We start from the raw sequence: 20,966 nt of genomic DNA, 5'->3' as shown, positions 1-20,966 counted from the left end.
TCCTCTCCAGTCTGGGAGCAGGGGACCCCACCACCACCAGCAACAAATGCACTCAACATGCCAGTGAGACCACTGAGCTGTTATGGCTCTGTAGCTAAGCTCAAGATCCTAATAGTTGAGCAGCAAGAGGCAACAACTTACACACACACGCACACACTTTCTCTCTCACACATACAAACACACAACTCCTAAGAACCAAGTCATCCTTGAAATCCGTTCAGGCTGGGGGATCGCATAAAGTAGCTCATCCATTTGCCGTTTGATCTATTCCCCATCTCCAGACTGCCTGCACACTGCCAAAACAAAAGAGGAAGAGCCTGATATTCCACTCAGTCAGAGTGCAGAGGAGAAGAGAAGAAGAAGAGAAGAGAGAGGAGAAGAAAGGACTGGATACGATGACAATTCCCCCTCCAGTGCGGTCAGCAATCACAGAATCTAATTTGCCTTGTGCAATTTGAGTCACACTCATACACTCCAATTAGGGAGTCAAAACACACACACATTAAAAAAAAAAAAAAAAGAAGAAGAAGAAAAAGCACACATACTGGCTTTAATCTCCTCAGTTAAAGTAAGACGTATGTTGCAAATGAGCTCGGGTGACCCCCTGGGATTCTCTCTCTCGCTTCTCTTTCCCTCTCCCGTTTCCTCCCTCTTAGTTTCCCTGGGATCCGAATACAATCTTTCTTCTCAAACAGTGTAAAGGTTGAGTCTGCACTGACCAATTAGCTCTAAAGACCTCATCAGACGATGACACCTGGACTGGAAGCTGGCCCCGTTAAAAGCTTCGGGGGAAGAGCCAGAGGAAAGTCACACTTCCTTTTTTATCCCCCCCTGACCTGACCGTAACTGTGTGCTATTCAAGAGCTCCAGCTACAGGATCTTGTCCTCCATAATTTACGACACACCTCTAAACGTGGTCTGCAGGATGGACGTACGACCCGACACCAACCACAGATGTTTCAGCAGACAGTTATGGCTTCCATGATGGTCTCATTGAAGCCTGATAGGGGCATGAACCAGGACTTTCAAGACACCTCTCAGTGATATGACCAAAGTGGTAATACGGAGAGCATCGGTAACGATACCTCAAGATCCTGTCTCATTCCTCTGAGATGTTCCTCAGAGAGGAGACATCAAGCAGCGGTGGGGACTGAGGACGACAGGGCTGACACAACTGGGAGAAGCTCATTTGGAGCTTTAGAAACATGAGGAGGAATAAGCCAGGTCTAAGCTGCCTCACTCTCAGCATGCCCACCTCAAGCACGTACCGCTGCCAACAACTAGCAACTGTGATTATGGCTTTTCCAGACTGGCTTTTAACTGTCAGAGTGCTGTCTGACACACTCAAACAGAGAGTAGCAGTTCTGAGCCAGTGCCTAATAAAGGCCCATGAAGAACTGTCATTCTGAACCGAGCCTTGCACTGATGAATATATAGAGCACAAGTTAAAAGTGCGGGCACTTTTCTCTCTAGTCAGAAGACTTTTCCTTACCTGTTATATATGAGGAGTGTTCAGTAAACTCCCTGTATGGATAAAGCGTAATCTGCTAATCCCACAGGTCCATTTCATCGTGGATGTAGGAAGTGACACATTCTGAGGGCAAAGATCAGCTCATTTTGTTGAAAACTAAACCATTTTGTGAAACACAATTATGTAGAGAAAAAACTGAGCATTGCACTGTTAGTGACTGTTGATTCCAAGACATTTGTGTTCAACGCTACAGCACAGATGTAGCACTGAGGTTATTTTAAAAGTCACAACATCAAAGACTATGCTTCTCACCCTGCCCAGCAATGGCCAAGATCCCACAAGACCACCACAGAGCAGGGGCCACCCGAGTGGCTGACCATCCCCAGCACCGCAGCAACACTGATGCAGCGTGGGTAAAATCCCAGTATCACTTTGCAATGGAGAACAGTCCACCAAGCAAACACGAAAGGCCACTGCCTCCTACCCCACATTCAAATGGGGGACCAAAGCTGCCGTTACTTGCAGAGTAAACAGTAGACATAAAGTGGACAAAGCGTCCAAAAAAGGAGCATTAGACACCCATGTCAACGCAGCATACCATCAGGCGACACAACTATTGATGAACAGGGCAATAGGGGGCTGACAGAGCCCCTAATTATACAGCCTGCGACTGCAGAACCATGCAAAACCGACAAAACCAAGAGAAAGTGTAGAAACAAAAGGGCTGCTTCAGTGCCAGAGCTGACTGGTGAATGTGTATGTATTCACAGATTAGCAACTGAGACTGGGATACGATAAAGAAGATTTTTTGATGATTGCAATAATTGATCATTTCTCGAGTAAAGAGGATTTGGTTTTTTCATAGAGCTAAAAATGTATAAGGAATGTGAAATATTGCCAAATTACCCATGTTTTTCTTCATACTAATTATGCTGATTGATAAAAATATCAATTAATCTCAAAAATTCAACAAATCCCTGCGTATCCTCAGACCCCCTAACTACAGTCCTCTTACTGTTTCTTCAACTAGACTTTCTACTTTGGATTTCTCTTCCATCCTCTCTGTTTGTAACTGCTCATCCCAGTCATTCTTCAAATCTTTGCTTAAAACTTTGGAATTTTTCTTCTTTGGATTCATTGTAACCTTCTCCTTTTCGTTTTTTAAATTGTTTTTGGCTATGTAAAGATTGTGAAAGGCGCTATATAAAATGAACATATTATTAACGTTCTTATTACCGTGGACCTGAAATGGATTAAGCGGCAAAGAAGAAGAAGAAGATGATGATGATGATGATGATGACTATTATATTTACTTGGAATTTAACTAATTAATGACACAAGTTATGTAATTAAGTCATTAATCACATTGTCCCTTTATAGAAAAAATCAATTTAAGGTGAACTACATGGAATTTTAATTATATTTGTAGTATCTATCATTTAAAAAATGTTATCAAACACTACAGTTAAAATGCTGGTACTTGGGGGTTTTTGGGGGGAGATAAAAGTGTAGTGTGATGCGCACGACAAACTGGGGAGAGGAAACCTTTCTTCTTCACTTCATTAGAATATCTTGTGAAGTTCTGATGAGTAAAATTTCAGGGTGAGCTTTAACATAAAACACAAACTGGAGAAATGAATGAAAAAAAATTAATGCAGCGCATCATGGTTCTGACATGTGTGACAGAAAGTGAGAGATTAATTAGTGTTTTTTTTAAATAATGCATTAAATTCCTGCCTGCATTACAACGTTAATTTTGACAGCACTATATCAGGCCTATTGTACATGTGAGAATAATGGTGACTGCACACCAACAGATTTATGAAGAGATCAAAGTGTTAAGGAATTCAAATGTTATATTCTGGGTTTGTTAGAGCCCTATTTTACTAATCATCAATACACCACAGCTGATCATGTTTTTACCATTGATAAAATATTGTCCTCCTCCAGTTAGAAGCAACATTTCAGGCCAGATTACAGCTCTGCTGGAAAGAGAATCTCCCCCAGGAGGTCCACAGTGTCTGTAGCCTCTCTCCCTCTTCGCCCGGCCGTCCAGCCTCCGCGACAGGTGGCGCGCTCTCGGTTCTTGATAAACTGCCTCCATTACCAAACTTAATTACTAAATCGCCTCTCGCCAGGAGCAGCCCACGGCCAGCATGAGGTGAGCAGCGGCCCCCCCTGCAGCAACAGTGGAAAACAAATAAACAGTGACTCCACTCCGACAGCCAGCTTCTGACTGCAATTAGGGGCCGCAGTGCCCAGTCTAATTAATAGCTCGCGATGCTATCGATGGGAGGAATAAAGACAATTGAGTTGCCTCTCTGGAGCCTGGCCTGAAAGCTCCAGGGCTGGGCCTGGTGAGCACAGAGGGCAAGATGAGCGAGAGAGTGTCTGTGTGGAGCCAAGCAAGAAAACAGCTTCAGCGTTTGTGTGTGTGGAGCGGTGGAAATATGTGTGTGGGTGGAATTTTGCTTGTATAGAGGCCTGTTTGTAAGTGTGTGTGTTTGTGAGATGCCTTCTCTGCTCCACTGCACTGGGGAGCTCCAGGGCTGGCAATGGGCCCGAAAGCAGCCAGCCTCATTTCTCACATTTCCTGAAGGGCATTCCCACACTCAGCCTAGACCTTTAGGGGCAATTCAGGGCCAACCGTCCGGCGCCAAGGTCAGTGTGGTGACCCTGCATCAAATCCACAATGTCGAGGAGACATCTCCTTGCCTGGCGACCCACAAAGTCATTCCATTTCATACACAAACACACACACACACACAAACAGACAAATTAAGCAAAAATAACCAGCAGCTTGTAATATTCTAACAGCATTAATATCCAACCCGTGTGGAACTTAAATTAATACAATATACAGACAACTACAACAGGTTGTGTTATATTGTCCTTATATTCCTATGCATTTATTACAGCACAACATCCCTCCTCCTCCTCCTCTCCCGCTTTCTCTCTCCAGCATGGGCCAGTGCAGAACACCATCTGCCTCAGGGGGCCGAGTGCTGATGCTTATTAGGTCTCTTTATATCGCTCATTACCTATCTCATTAATGAATAAAACACAGCCTGTCCTGAATTAAGGAATGTGCCGCAGGAAATGTTTACCAGTTCTGGCTATTCCTTACCCTGTTTGTTAGTGCAGAGAGAGAGAGAGAGAGAGAGAGAGAGAGAGAGAGAGAGAGAGAGAGAGAGAGAGAGAGACATTTACTTGTGGGCAGCACAGGCTACTACATCTTACGGTGTTCATTTCAATGGGGCTCTTTATGGTGATGGCAGTAATGGCTGCCTTCCATGGCTTTGCACGAGGGCCATAAGAAACACCAGGCAGCGTGAAACTACAATCTGGCGGTGAGGTGACCTTAATGAAGACACCTTCTGGCTGGAGGCACTTGGGTTATCGAAGTTCAGGCTGGCAGGGAAGCTGCCAAAGAAAACTCGGCTAAGCAATTAGGCTAAGTAAGGAAATGTGCACACGGTGGTTTGCTAGCACATGAAACTGGGTCCTGAGGCTTGCAGAACACACAGATTTCTACAGAGCCTCAAGGAAAACTTTAGCTTAACTACAAAAGTAGTCTCAATGTTGGCTTCTTTGTTGTAGAACACTTAACTGAGGGTTGACAGAGCTAAACGCTAACATCAGCAGATAAAACACAGTGTTTTGGGAAGAATAGATTTTCCAAAATCCATATAAAAAGGGTTTTGCTTGTATAGTCTTAAGTCAAATAATTAAATTGTAAACTTTTACACTGAAAAAATAAACCACACAAAAACAATTCCAGTAGCATTTCCACATGGATATGGAATGCTAAACAAACCATGCTCAGCCCAGTTTTTCGGCATGGCTAGCTAGCTGTGCTAACATCCGATCATCAGATGAACTCTTCTGATGTGTTTAATTAAGCAGGGATTCTCTGACTGGTTCCACATTTGTGATTTTCTGTTGACGTCACAGCAGTTTGCTTAAGAACTTCTGGATTATACGAACAGATGGAAGCAGAATCCCGGGATCACGAGTCCAGATAGAGCAACATGGATATGGCAACTGTTCAGCACTGTGTTGGAAAAGAGGCCTTTAACTCCCCCACTCATGTGGAGTGTTTAAATCTATCACTAATTAGAACCTGAAACAGAGACTAGTCCCGCTCAGCTCCCTCATGCAGATTCATATTCATGAGTTTGCCTCAGAGCCTACAAGTTCGATTTGAAAATCTGACACGGATGTTGACAATCCCCAACCTCGAATGTTAAAAAAGCTTATATAACATCTCTAACTGTCACCACGCTGACATAATTACACACGAGCAGGCCTTGCATAAATCGTCTTACTAAATCATCTTACTAAGGCTAAGGCTAATGACACATGCAAAGAAGGGGGGGCGGGAAACCGTCTGGGGATGTGGGGATGTGGGGTGGTGGTGGGGGGGGATCCTGGGCCTTGCCTCCTCAGCCCGGTTGGCTTTGACAAACAGCTTGTGACAAGAGCAGTAACTGAAGTGAAATTGCGGCTCCTGCTGACTGACATGCAGTTCAGACATGCAAAACGCCTGCCAGTGAAATTCAATTTGGCCCGAGCTGGTGGAGAGGGCTGGCTGGGCTCATGGGGGTCTCCTTGTGTGTACACATGTGGGCTGATCTGTGGAGGAGCCAGTGGGCAGGAACACAGCTGCCAATAGCTTCAAGACTTGGACAAGCCAACAAAACTCACCACTACATTTCTCTCTCTCTCTCTCTCTCACACACACACACACACTCTGTCACTTTTTCACTCATTTTCACTGTATCTTCTCTCTTTCTCACGTTTCACCTTCTCTCGCTCTCCATCATTCACTCATTTAATCTGTCTTGTTCTCACTATCTGTTTCTTCCTCCCTTACTTTTCAGCATTCCCTCCTGTATTCTCTCTTAGTCTCCCTCCCTGTCATTTTTCTGCTCTCTCTCTCATGCTCTTCTTCTATTTCTCACTACTCCCTCTAACTTTCACTGTATATTCTCTATTTCTCCCACTGTTTCCTGCATTTTCCCTTTCTCGCTTTCCATCATTCACTCTTTTTATACCTCGGTCTTGTTCCCTCTCACTATTTCTATTCTTTCTTTCTTTCTCTGTCACTCTCCCTCACTTGAAATCCTCTTAGGCTCTCTCTCTCTCTCTCTCTCTCTCTCTCGCTGTTAGCTACAAAGTTCTTCAGTATGTTTGTCCAAGATCCTCGCCGGCCGGGGGACTGGCAGACGTGTGGGTGAGGATGTAGCTCACCAAACTGCCTTTAGCCTCTAGCATCTGTGTCAACATATGATGTGGATGGGGGAATGTGTGTGTGTGTGCAGCCTGCGAGCTCAGAGGGCTGTTGCCAAGGCAGCCACATATCTCCGATGGCTGCCAGTTACAGACTGAGCCATTACAATAGCAATGAGGAAGTGGCTTTTCCCCCACCACCACCTCAGTCTGATTACAAAGTAAACCACACACACACACACACACACACACACACGCACACACACACACACACACACACACACTGGTGTCATTATCATTACAGGCAGGAAACTGTTCATAATACCTGTGATTGCAATCATGCAACATTAGCTCCTACACTCCCAGTGCTACATTTGCGAGCTCAGTGTCAGTCTCCAGTGCCACTGTGATAATCGGTTATGGTGGTGCCTAAGATGTATTTGCTTATTCTAAAATGCTTTTCATTAGGGCCCTAAATGTTTGTTTTCTGTTGCTGCCCTCAAGGAGCATTTCAGACATATGTGAGGGTTCACATACCAGAAAGAGTCATAACCTCCATTTTCTCTTATGTCCCTTAGAACTGTGTTTCCCAGCCCTGGGCCTGGATGCACTCTACACATTTCACAGTTTTCACTGCTTTCAAAACACCTGATCCAGCTAATGTGCTCATTAACAAGCCCTTACTAAGTTGAAGCAGGTGTGTCTAAGTGGGGGAAACACTAAATGTGCAGAGCAGCATGCCTCCAGGGTTGGACCGACTGTTTTTTTTTTTTTTTTTTGTTAATATCCCTTTAAACCTTTACATGTGAACAACTTCATACAACAAACTGAATCAATCCACAATTAATAATTGTAATAATTATAATTGTACACATGACTTCTCAAAATCATTGATCTGAATATGTGCAGGTTTGCAGCTGAAAGTCACATATGGCCTTGGGAGTGTTTGGCATATTTTGAAACATTAAGAATGAACATTAAGAACTCCTCAACCATATACAGGTGGCAGAATTTGCCTGAACCTTATAGGACTTGAACCACATTGTGAGATCAGTGCAGTGCGATGTCACGTAGGGGACAGGAATCAAAGGACTGAGGAGACAAAAGTTTGTGCTGAGATGCAGTGATTATTCTTAACAAACAAGGAAACTACCAACAAGATGAGAAATAAACAGGAATGCAAAGATAAATCATGGCCATGACAGTAAGTAAACTAAGGACTAAAGGGACACTAGACTAGGATGTACTACAATACTCAATACCAACATTTTCAACCACTACATTACATTATAGCATTCTTTTTAGTCATGATCTAATGGCAGCTATTAAAGTCACTGGTAAATTGGCAGAATTGTGTTGAGCTTGTGACAGTTTTGGACTTAATCTTGGCGTAGTTTGGGTGGCATCATGTCTAGACAACATTTAATCAGCGCATTGGACTTTAAGGTTAAGGCTATAAATGTATCTGGACTAAAATTTCAGGCAATGTTAAAAAATATCTTGCCAAAAAAACCCAAAAAAGAAGTAAACTCCAGAAAAGTCTGTGGTAACATGTTATTCACTAAATAATCAAATGCACTCTGAGACCTGCGGAGGAGTGGCTGTCTGAGTAATGGCAGAATGACGTTCAGATTAGCTTTTAGGATCCTGCAAGGCTGGCTTGGCCTTAAGGGACAAGGGGTAGGTGCAGGGATAGACAGACTCTATCAAAACCAGGCGCCAGATATGAATCTCCTAACGGGCAAAACAGAGACGTCAGAATGAGGCTAATAAAGTGTTGTGTGAACACAAGCTGCTGGGCTGATTCATCTGCCCCAAGTCTGAAATACTGGGAAAACTGCCTTTTCCATTTGCTAGCCATTGCTCAATCAATCACTGACTAAGCCATCTAACAGACATCCTGCCGTGTTTGTGAGTAAAAAGAAAGGTTGGAGGTTAGAGGTGGAACAGAATATGGCAGCAGTGGCTGTGTGTGTTTGGTGGTGTGTGTTTTTTGGACGTCAAAGGTGACTGTGTCACTCGGGGCCTAAGACTAAGCTGTCAGTCAAACTGAAGCCTGCTCTGTGACAGCTGTAGCTCTCGCTTGCTTGTCAACGAGCAGAAAGGACGAGACAGCGGGCATAACAGGCCGTCACGTCAACGCTGTTTATCTTAAACGGCCGTTTTTCTTTCAGAAAACACTTGCAGAGCAGACGGACATTGCTCAGGGGCGAACTAAAAAAGCTTCTTTATTAACGCAAGCTACTCTGTCTCTCAAAGTATTAAACCTGCCCTGAAGGCCCCGGCTTAAACCCAGTACGAAGCTCTACGTTAATGATCCGGCCTTTATCTGAGAAGGGCAACCATTAAAGCCTATTTCTCGCCCCAACATACTCGTCTCTATTACCCCACAAAAGCCAAGACTTCACTGACCCTGTCATAGCATTGACAAATACATGCTGTCTGGCTCTCACCCTCCAACTTGGGGTCAAAATGACAGTGCCATTATTGTCACAACGGACAAAGAAAAAAAATCCCACCAGGCCCTGAGTGTGATAATTGCCCGCCGTCGGGATAATTGCAGAGAAAGATTTCAGTGCTTTCACCTCTGCTGTCCCTGCAGGCAACTCAAACCTTGCATTCACACCCAGACATCCTGCCAGAGACATGCTACTTTTGGGAAGTAAATACAAGTTGTCTAAAAGTATGGCCTGCAAACATATTTATGCTGAATTTCATGCTAATTTATAAATCTGAAGTAGTCAAAGGCACCCACTTGCTAAGTCTCCACCTCACATAATGCAGCTAAGCTTAAAGGGTTGAGGCTAGCTGCTTGCTAATCCTGCTAATAACATTGGTAAGCACGTCACATTTTGAGGGTAATACCAATGGATAATTCTGCTGCATCAATTATAGACAGTTGAAATCAACTCTTCAACTTTACTCTGTAAAGCGCAGATAGTAGCGCCACCACGGCTGCTGAGCTCCCACGAGGAAAAGCATAGCATGGTTTACCTCCAGCTGAGAAAGATGCTTTAAGAGTAGAGGTCCTTTACCTGCCTTAGGCCATCCCTGCTGTTCTGCATGATCCGCAGGGCGTAGTTGGAGCGCTGGCCCTTGCTGTTGAACTCGATGTGGCCCGTTAGACCTTCCAATTCTACCTATCCAGGAGAGAGCAGACACAGGCGTGATCAGACCTGGGGTCAGACACTTTAAGTAAAGGAGTCTGCTGCGCTTTGTACAATAGGCTTCAGTGCTTCAGTAATTAATGGACTCTGTTGAAAGAAAAGCCCCCTGCTTTGCATTTAGCTGAAAATTGGTTAGCGATTTAGCAATAAAGAGGGCACTGGACCCACATCTGAGCTTTTTTAGGAATGAAAGCATTTCTAGGAAGTAGAGAGTAGAGCTGCATGAAATGCACTAATGATAAACCAATAGTCATCTGTGTTTAAGGCCTAAAGGAGGTATCTCTGTTGTTCAGGATGAATGAACTGACTAACCACAGTGCATAGTCAGCGAGGAGGTCGGAGGTTCCTTGGTAGAAGACATTTTGGTGCCTGCAGAATATGGCCATCATGTTTTTAATCCTTGGATTTTTTCATAATTTCATTCAGTAGCTACAACACTTTTGCTGAAAGGCTAAATGCTACCACATGCATCCTATAAGAGATGCAGAACATCTCTGGACAGCTCAACACACTTGGAGGAGGAAGCTAACTTTCCTGTTGTCCTGTGTTAGCTAAGGTGGCTAGCATTGTGCTCAGTGATGATGGGAGAAAGTGGGCAATCCAACACACCTAGAAAAGCGAGGCCAATTGTGCTCTCTTGAACTCAAGCCGTCAGGTAATATCACCGGGGATAAACCTCACAATCCCCTGATGATAAGACCAGTGCTTCAACAGTGGAGCCATTTCTTGTATCTCTACAATTCTAGATAGATTTTTTCTGCACCCTTCACCCTGATACTGACTTTAAAGGAACACTAGGTAGTATTTTTACCTTAAAATAACAGCTTCTAAATCATTATGGTGCTCCATTGACCTGGAATATTGAGACTAGAGACTCTGGTGTTGCTATTCTAGGTTCAACACTGTAGAAACCGCACTATTTAACTTCTGCAAAATTTGTGCTGTAAAAATAAATAACGTTCTGCAAATGCAGGGGGAGCCCAGGAGCCAAAACACCAAATCTTCCTTAGTGCCACTTTACCCACCCTCAGTTTGAAAACATGGCTTTAATGAATCTAAAATATAGTTATATTTCTGTATAGCAGCAAAATCTGAGTACTGCTATTGATGCCTCAACATTTTTGGGCTTTCTATATATACCTTTGTTCTGCAAAGAGCATACAAAACGTAAATGAAGGGTACTCTTCCAAATAACAATATGCCTGAAGAGTGGACTCTTTGGAAGGGATGTTTTTGGTGTCTGACTATAGGCTATAAGCTGTTAAGTACAATTCCAGTTAATGATAACACGCCCGTTCCTGTCCAACAAGGTCAAGTCTGTGATTGTGCCTATTCTAAACATATCCTGCGGACCACTGCAGGGGATGATGAATGTGTGTAGATAAAGCTGTTATGCAGCAGGTGATTGACAGCTTACGACCTCTCCCTGCAGGCCTGGGCCTCTTACCATCCTCAGGTAGTTCATCAGACTGGTCCCGTGCTCCCAGATCTTGGAGGACTTGCAGGACAACTGAGTGGCCCCAACGTTCTGGCTGCGATTCAGCTCCTGCACAGCTGCCACTACTGTGTGCACCGCATCAAACAGCAGTGCCGATGACAGCTGAGACACACACACACACACACACACACACAGACCAAAAAAAAAAAAAACAATGGTTAAACCCTACCCAGGCCGACTTTGATATTCCATTAGATCATGAAGAGGGCTTTGTGTGCTGATAGTGTGAAAAGCCCCCCAAACTCTCCCTCTCCACAGCTGCTAACACTGACCAATCCAATTACTTTTGACCATGTGGTGCTGAACTGCAGGCCGAGAACTTCTACTCTCCACTCACCCCCGTTACTGCACTGCTGCTAAGGGACGTTGAAATGTGGCGGGTTCATTGTGCACTACCATGTGGCATTACGACTTAGTTTAGGGCATTTAGTGTAGTTAGGTTTTAAAACTAGCTTTTCCCCTATATGTTTTTGTACATTCAGGGATGTGAAATGGAAAATGACCACTTCTGCCTGTGAGCATCTCAGGTTGGCCACTAATAGGGATGTGCACAGTCCGTCAAATACACTCCAGGTCCACAAATCTGTAGCTAACCCTTATAATGAGTGGATTCATCTATTCTCAGGTGTGCGCATTGTGGACAGTGACATTCAGCTTTATACAGTGCATGAGTCTATGGTCACCATGCCCAAGGCCAAACCCTGCAGCACTGGGCGGTGGAGCTGTTGAACAGCATTCTGTAAAATGATGGATCTACAGCTACTACATTTTGAGTGAGCAGGAGTGGTGTTTGTGATCTGGGACTAATTTTCTAAAATGAACCCCTGAGCTCACTAATGCTTTTGTTTTGATATGTAATCAAATCCTCACAGCAATGTTCTGACATTTTCTGTAAAGCCCTCCCAGAAGCAATGAGGCTAGTCCTGCAGCAAAGGGGGACAAATGTCTTACTGCTACCATTGATTTCATAAGAAATCTTGGATGAGCACATGTTTACAATGACTATATTCTGTATGACCACTTAGACTGTTCCCAGAAGAGCTACTGGAGTGGAGCACGTGGGGGAAAGCAATTACGGGTTGTGTAGAAAATTTGGAGTCTAATAAGAAAGTCACGTCTGGCTACACTTTAATGCAGACATAGCACAGTGCACAAGTTACACAATGCCAGCCCACAGTTCACCCGGGCCAATGCCGTATCACTTATGATAGAGGCTTACTGGAAAATTGCTTGAACTTGCAGCAGCAGAACACAGGCTTAAGCAAATGTCATAAGCAGTGTTTACAGGTCGCAACTTGAAAATAGGAAAAGTCTGGAGCTTACCTGCAGTGAGAATGAGTTTTTTATGATAGTTTGACATTGTCCAGACCTTCAGTCATAGCTCTAGGGAACCTGAGGCTAAATCTGATTTCCACAGGTTAATCTCACTCTTTGGGCACACAATATAACTTTAAAATGTAGATGAAATGACAACCTTTACCCTCCTTTCGCTGTAAAACCTTTCTCTGAATACATTTCTGAGTTTATAGGAAACTGTCATAATGGGTGTGTCTCAATTCTTAATAAACTGCCTTGCTCCTTATTGCTTAAACGCAGCCAGCAGTTTAGTGGTGTCCATGTGGGTTGAAGATTGGTACAAGTTTGGTATGGACTGCTTATAGGTTGGTACATATGCTATTAGAGTGATACAGGTGGGCTGCCAATGCTGGAAAATTGTGGGCAGCCCAGTAACTGTCTCTTTATGGGGCCCACAGTTGGTTGTGTACAGCCCAGATGAGCCCTACATTTAATCCTTGTCCCATCACTGACTCTGAAGGGCACTTATATTTTGCACTAGCTTTTAACCCATGGGCTAAACTGCTTATATGGGCCACACATAAAAAATGAAGGTATTAAAACAGCATATTAATTTAGATTAATTAACTCGTGTTCCAGCTTCTTAGTGGCGCCACCTGCTATTAACCTCACATAGGTGCAGTTTATTCTCTGGACTCAATAACCCACCTTTACATATCTCTGACTTTGTTTTCAGCCCTTACACAGTTTGCTGAGTTCTAAGCCGTGCTTATTTCCGTCTTTGGGTTTCTGTGTTGTGTTCGATTTGAGCTATGGATTAGTCTTCACTGTTGCTGCCTGCTTTTGTACTAAACCCTTTCACTTAAGATTACAAGGGATGGATCCCACCTTAAAGAAGCTACTCTGTACTTGTATCCTGCCTCAAAGCACCACAGAGCTGCAGAATCTATGGACAACTTTATTATAGAAACATTCTCTGCACTATACATTCATGCAGATTGTCTTGTTATATAATGCCCTATGCTGGGACTGACACTATTACAGGGGCCCTATACAATGCATTATGCTACTGTTTTAATTATGTCAGCAAGTTACAGGTAGCTACATGTATGAAGTTGAATTATGAATTATGGTGAACACTCAAATTGCACATTTGTTACAAAATAAACAATTTCAGATAAATTAGTGATTTTTTGGATAGGTTTATTTTGCTGAAACAAAAAATGTGGCCCCATTTTTAAAGCTGAAAATATGCAGTGTTGAATCATCTCTAGCCACAGATATGGCCCTGTAAGGATCTCCTTAGGTCCTCTCCGTGGCTCTTTATTAGTATTATCATTCTTTATTCATTTATTGTATTTTTGCCTTAGTTTAATGTGTCGTGATGGTCTGGTCACCAAAACAAGTTTCTAGTATGTGTAATTTACTTGGCAAATACAGTGATTCTGATTCGGTTCAGAAGGCAGTGAAGGCAGAGTGAATGAATGCATGGGTGTCGCCTTTTCTGAGGAGGAGGGCATTACCACACTGTAGTGAGATGCAGGTCCTGTGGTTAATCTCTGCACTGGTCCACCTGCTTAACCCCACACTGATAAATGAAAGAGCTGAAGTCTAGGGCTTAACTGTGCTCCCACAATTCCACCACCGCAAAAGGCATTACAACAGAACCTCAGCGTCGCACTGCACTCTGACGCATGGGGATTTGTAGGCCAGTGTAGAGCAGCAGGCGGAGTGCAGGGCCTTTGCTGACGTGCTCAAATTGTTGCTAATCTGAATGAATTCATTCTGATCGAAGATTATATCCAAACGGTTTATATGCAAACATAAAATGTACATAAATATGCATACACTGCTTATAGTGCACTACATAAGTCTTAATTTAATGGCTCCTGCACCCAACTTATACAACCGCCAGCCACAAGATTAAAACCACTAACAGGTGTGGTGTATATATCATTGATTACCTCATTAAAATAGCACCTCTCCAGGGGTTGGATATAATATGCAGTAAGTAACCAGTCCTTGCATAAACCTGGTGTGTTTGAAGCAGGAAAAATGAGCAAGTGAATAAATCTGAGTGACTTTGTGATGGTCCTAATGTTCTGACCAAAGCTTCTACAAAGAGGCAGGTCTTGTGGGGCATTTTTATTCGTAGCATTTAGTATCTACCAAATGTGGTCCAAGTAGTAGGTACAGACCAAACAGACTATCCTTCACTCATCAGTTGTCCTTTCTTGGAACATGTTTAGTAGGTAGTAATCACTGCATACTGAAGAGAACACACTAAAAGACATGATGTTTGGAGATGCTCTGAATAAATCATTAGGACCATCACAATGTAGAGCTTGTCAAATCTTGCTCATATTTATGCATGCCCAATTTTCCTGCTTCCAGCATCAACTTAAATCATTTTACCTGTCAGTGGTTGTAATTTTGTGAGTGTTCATATGTAAGACTTATTATGGAATGGGCCGTACGTTCACCTTACTGTACAAGCAGTGCAAACACGGATGAAAAACCAAAACGTCATAACTCACATATGGCACCTTTTGACTACGTGGTTCCTCCTTGACTTGGCTGGGCTCAGTTCTACATGCTGTTTGGTTCCTGGTACAGGGTGGTTTTTCATCACACAAAGTGTTGTGTACTTTTCATGTATTAGTATGTTGTTTCTGATTATTGGGATTAAACACAGCTCAGAACCACAGTTCAGACAGATCAGTAGAGATTTTTTACTCCTTTTTGCACCTCCCTGCTCTTAATGAAGCCTTCCACTGGCCATCATTCCAAAGAGAGTTTGAAGTTCTTCAACAAAACACAGCATTATTGTGTGAACTGTGATCACTGCTGTAGTGTGGAGATTTTACAAATGGCTAGTTTGTGCAGGATGTTAGTGTTTTGTCATTATTTACAAGTCTCATTTTCCAGTCAGCGCTCTGCAATGTTTACATGTCCAGTGAGCAGGAGCTAAAATAAAAATACTCTCTTCAGACACTAGGGACCTGATTTTACTAATGAAAATGTAAAAAAAAAATAAGTAGAGCCTAGCAGAGTCAAGTTGGTACCACGCAGTGGAAAAGCACCAATAATGTACTATATAGAGGGTAGTGGATCTAATGAGATCCAGAACAAGAACAGTGTATTCACTCATGGTTTTAATTACTCTAAAATGATGTCAAAAATGCACTTCAGATGTATATGTTAAACATTTTCAAGTCTTTTAAAAAAGGATTACATTTCTGATTCAGTCAGACCCTAATTTTAATTCAGAATGGCCTCATTCAATTCAGGAACGTTTTCTACTCTATTTCAACTAATAGTTGGATTATTAACGGATTATAAGGCAGCATGTAAACGTGGACACTGTTAGGTTAGACAGGCTCCTCTCCTTCTCATCCATCTGCTGCACCACAAAACCAAACCTTCTAATGATTAATTAAAGATAAAACTTAATTAGAAGGGGAAACACGGCCCAAGAAACCCGGCCGGCTTCTAAAAACAGCAGGAATGGATTTTTCAAAAAAAAAAAAAGTCCACCTCGCAGCTTTAATTAGAAAAGAAAAATTGTTTAAAGCCTTTTAATGACTCACAGCTTTTCCTTCGCTTATGGGAACTCAGACAACACGAAACAAAGACCACCTATACATTTTTCATTGGCGCTTAAGCTTTCCATTTTTCACGACGTGATGAAGTTAAAACTGTGAATGAGAGGAGGTAGAAAATCTAATACAGATGTTCAACTTTGCATGTGTGTGTTTGTGTGCATCAGTGTGTGTATGTCTAAGTGTGTGTGTGTTTGTGTGTGTGTATCTGCATCGGCGTGTGATAAATTATAAAAGCTCTGTTGCTCAGTTCTGGGGTTAGCGAGAGTACAAGAGAGAAGCTTGTGTGCAAACATTTCCCCGGCCCTCTCTATTCCACAGAAGTAGTGCCCTGCTGAAATTAAACACATACCCCAGCGAGAACAGCCCAGACACACACTTCCCTAAGCCTGTGGACATCTGCTCATCCAGTTTCCTCAAAATATGCCAGGATAATTTGGACGTAAACTGATAAGCCATAACATAATAACCAACCTGTTGTTTTTATAATCCTTGTCCATTCTCTAAGCTCCTCGGACCATACAGGAGCATTTTATAGTTCTACAATTACACATTTTAGTTCATTGTTTATAGAATCCATAGTTCACCCCTTTTTTCCTTGTTCTACAAAAGTTAGGACCCCCACAGCACCACGACACTGGTATTCCTGGGCAGTGGCTGCTTACTGGACACCATTGGTTGGATATTTTTGGTTGGTGGACTATTCACATTGTAGCAGTGACACTGAAGGGTGTAAAAACTCCAGCAGCGCTGCTGTGTCTGATCCACTCATACCAGCAGAACACACACTAACACACCCTCACCACGTCAGCGCTGAGAACTGTGAGTCATTAAAAAAAGACCTGATCTGTGGGGGGTCCAGAACATTGAAGAACATGGTGAAAGGGGATTAATTTTAAAAATACAAAGTGCTCATGTGTAGTCAATGTTATGGTTGATCAAGATTATAATGAAGGTCATATATTCATTTTGATTCGTTGAGGTGGATCTGCCTTTTTCTGTTCATTTAAAACAGTGAGACAATTCCCAGACAAATCCACCTCAGACTGAATCTCCAGGAAATCAATTCAGTGAATGGATCTTCAGACATATATTGTAGAAGAAATGTGCAAGTATGAAGATGCATTTAAACATTTTAAAGAACCTCCTTGCGATGTAAAGGTCCTGTATAATATACATGTATTTATCTAGAACCTCGGATCTAAGCCAGGAAGGCTGTAGGAGATTAATTTCTTTAAAGAATGAAAAGCCAGGGAAAGACTAAGACTAAGCTTTAATACCGGCGTCCCGGCGAAAGGGGCGTGGTCACAGTTCTCCTGCCAGGAGCGGTTGAGGCTGAGGAGAAAGTCCTGGAAGAAGGGGTGTGTCCTGTTGAAGACGGAGAAGCCGACAATGTTGACCCGCTGGTCGGCTACATCGTCTAGTCGCAGCAGAGAGAATTCCTGCAGAGAGAGGAGACAATGGGAAATGATCAGAAATCAACAAAACAGAACTGCCTTGGTGGGTGTAAACAAACGGCTCTGAGTCCCGGTCCTGGAGTGACCCGCTCTGTGCATCTTGTTGTTTACCCTGCTTTAACACACTGGACCCAAGTTATCAGGGAATGAATCCCCTGAACTCTTCATTTACTACAAATTATTCAGTAAACGCAGCCTAAAATTTGCTTCAGACACATAGTGAGTGGGAAAATGATAGTAGACACTGACCACACAGGAGCAATCTGTAGTCCTATAGTCACTGACTGTAGTTCACCTGTTGCTGTGCATACTTTGTTAGCCCAATTCTGTCCTGTTCTCCAATGGCCAGGACCCTTCCAAGACCATCATGGAGCATTTTTAGGTTGGTGGATCACTGTGGGGGTCCTGATCTTTGCAGAACAGTCTAAACAGGGGCTAAAAAAGTATGCAGAGCAATAGATGAACTGTGCATGTTGTTTCTGAGTGTAGAAACAAGGAGGTGGCTTTAATGTTACGGCTGATTGCTATTCACAGGGTGCTGTACCAGTGAGATGGGCAGAAGTATGTTGTTCCTAAATGATGCGGTCACTCCGAAACTTGACCAAAGGTGTAGTTTGAGCAGGGGTGACTAAACGTTTACACACGCGTGAGCCCACATGCAGGTTTCCGATGATGCGGCTGCACTAGAGCTCTAACCGGTTTAGGTACTGGGTCTAAATAACTTTGTGTTCCCCAAATGACAGATGACTTCAGGTGCCATTGAAGCAAGCGCTCTATCAGCTGAAGCCGCCGTATTTCACAGCTCCAGACGCTCGGGTCACCCACAAAAGTGGCTTTAAAAAACGAGCCCTGCCGAGAGGCATTGTGCTGGCCGTCCTGAGGGAAAGTCTGTTGAGATGATGAGAGAGTGATGTCCACTGTGTTGTCGTCTCCCATCCTCAACACGGGTAATATCTCAGCACAAGGTTAATAGAGATGTCCCTATAGCCCACAGCGTGACACTATTACAGCCCTCCACTCACACCATCACAGACTCCGGAGACACTCACGACAAGTTATAAACCCACAGCCACGCTGCAAATACATTATATATAGAGAGACCAGAGGGCAGAACGAGAGGAGGAGGGAGGAGGAGGGAGAGAGAAAAGAAGGAGACATATTCCAATCCCTTTACTCTGTACATATCTAATTTCACCCTGTAATTTAACCATACTTGTGTTATTACTTAGTTATTTATAACTTTCATTATTTTATATGTGACTAACTTTCATGATTATTATATTTCTGTTGTAATGTTAATACAGACTAGAGACAAGTGAATAAGACAGACAGAGAGAGAGAGAGAGAGAGGAGGGAGGCAGAGAGTGAGCGAGATAGACAGACAGATAGAGAGAGAGAGAGAGAGAGAGAGAGAGGAGGGAGGCAGAGAGTGAGCGAGATAGACAGACAGACAGATAGAGAGTAAGCGAGACAGACAGACAGACAGACAGAGAGTCAGAGAGACAGCCAGAGAGTGAGAGAGACAGACAGACAGACAGAGAGTGAGAGAGAGAGAGGCAGACAGACAGACAGACAGAGAGTCAGAGAGAGAGTGAGAGAGACAGACAGACAGACAGAGAGTGAGAGAGACAGACAAACAGACAGACAGCAAAGAGACAGACATAGAGCGAGAGAGACCGATAGACAGACAGACAGACAGACAGAGAGCGAGAAAGACAGACAGAGAGACAGACAGAGAGTGAGAGAGACAGACAGACAGACAGACAGAGAGTCAGAGAGAGAGTGAGAGAGACAGACAGACAGACAGAGAGTGAGAGAGACAGACAAACAGACAGACAGCAAAGAGACAGACATAGAGCGAGAGAGACCGATAGACAGACAGACAGACAGACAGAGAGCGAGAAAGACAGACAGAGAGACAGACAGAGAGTGAGAGAGACAGACAGACAGACAGACAGAGAGCGAGAAAGACAGACAGACAGACAGAGAGACAGACAGAGAGAGAGACAGACAGAGTCAGAGAGACACAGAGAGTGAGAGAGACAGAGAGACATACAGACAAACAGAGAGAGAGAGAGACAGAGAGAGAGAGAGAGAGAGAGAGAGAGAGAGAGTGAGAGAGGAGGGAGGCAGAGACTGAGAGAAAGAGACATATAGATATATAAATGAGACTAAGACCCCTACAAACCCCTGTTAAATGCCAGGTTTAGTGATATAAAAAAATGAGACCAAGACAAATAATTTCAGAACTTTTTCCACCTTCAATGAGACCTATAACCTGTATCTCAATTAAAAACAAACTGAAATCTTTAGGGGGGAGCAAATAATAAATAACTAAAACAATGTGGCTGCACAATTGTCCAGACCCTTAAACTAATACTTGGTTGAAGCACCTTTTGATGTGATTACAGCACTCTTTTTGAGCAGGAGCCTATCAGCACGGCCCATCTTGGAAACAGGATGTTGTTGTCACATGTAGTACACAACCAGTATGTGCCAGAAAATGCTGGATCTCCTTTAATGTTGCTGTAGGCCTCTCGGTAGCTTCACTGACCAATTTTCTTCTTGTCTTTTCATCAATTTTGGAGGGACGTCCTGTTCTTTGTAATGTCACTGTTGTCCTATATTTTCTCGACTTGATGATGACTGTCTTCACTGTGTTCCATGGTATGTCTAATGCCTTGGAATTTCTTTTGTACCCTTCTCCAGACTGATGCCTTTTGACAATGAGATCCCTCTGATGCTTTGGGAGCTCTCTGTGGACCATGGCTTTTTCTGTAAGATGCGACTAAGAAAATGTCAGGAAAAGCCTATAGAACAACTGAACTTATTTGGGGTTAATCAGAGGCACTTTAAATGATGACAGGTGTCTACTGATTCCTATTTAACATGAGTTTGAATGTGATTGGTTCACTCTGAACACAGCCACACCCCCAGGTATAAAAGGGTGTGCACACATATGCAACCACATTATTGTATTTTATTTTTTTATTTTTTTTACTTCTTTCCCTAAAGATTTCAGTTTGTTCTTCACTGAGATGTATGTCTCATTAAAGGTGGAAAAAAGTTCTGAAAAAATTTGTCTTGGTCTCAGTTTTTTATATAATTAAACCTGGCATTTTAACAGGGGTGTGTACACTTTTTATATCAACTGTGTATGGATATATATCATTTACTTTTGTACAAATGTTTCAATTTGTCATGTCAATAAATCAAACTGAACTGAGAGAGAGATAGAGAGAA

The 20,966-nt window shown here is 43.1% G+C and overlaps 1 protein-coding gene across 2 annotated transcripts in view; it reads right to left on the bottom strand.

The window, feature by feature from the left end:
• The window catches only part of grik4 (glutamate receptor, ionotropic, kainate 4), a 472,752-nt gene that overhangs the window by 60,507 nt on the left and 391,279 nt on the right, over positions 1-20,966 (bottom strand). For both annotated transcript variants that reach the window (XM_066662916.1, XM_066662922.1), the window contains 3 exons: positions 17,547-17,708; positions 11,318-11,470; positions 9,739-9,843 (listed from right to left, as the gene is read on the bottom strand). In XM_066662916.1, the coding sequence (XP_066519013.1) occupies positions 9,739-9,843; positions 11,318-11,470; positions 17,547-17,708 (420 nt within the window). The remainder of the gene's footprint in view (positions 1-9,738; positions 9,844-11,317; positions 11,471-17,546; positions 17,709-20,966) is intronic.

This window comes from Hoplias malabaricus, chromosome 1 (genome assembly GCF_029633855.1).
Source record: "Hoplias malabaricus isolate fHopMal1 chromosome 1, fHopMal1.hap1, whole genome shotgun sequence".
NCBI classification, from domain to species: Eukaryota; Metazoa; Chordata; class Actinopteri; order Characiformes; family Erythrinidae; genus Hoplias; species Hoplias malabaricus.
This window is presented reverse-complemented; position numbering and strand designations above follow the sequence as displayed.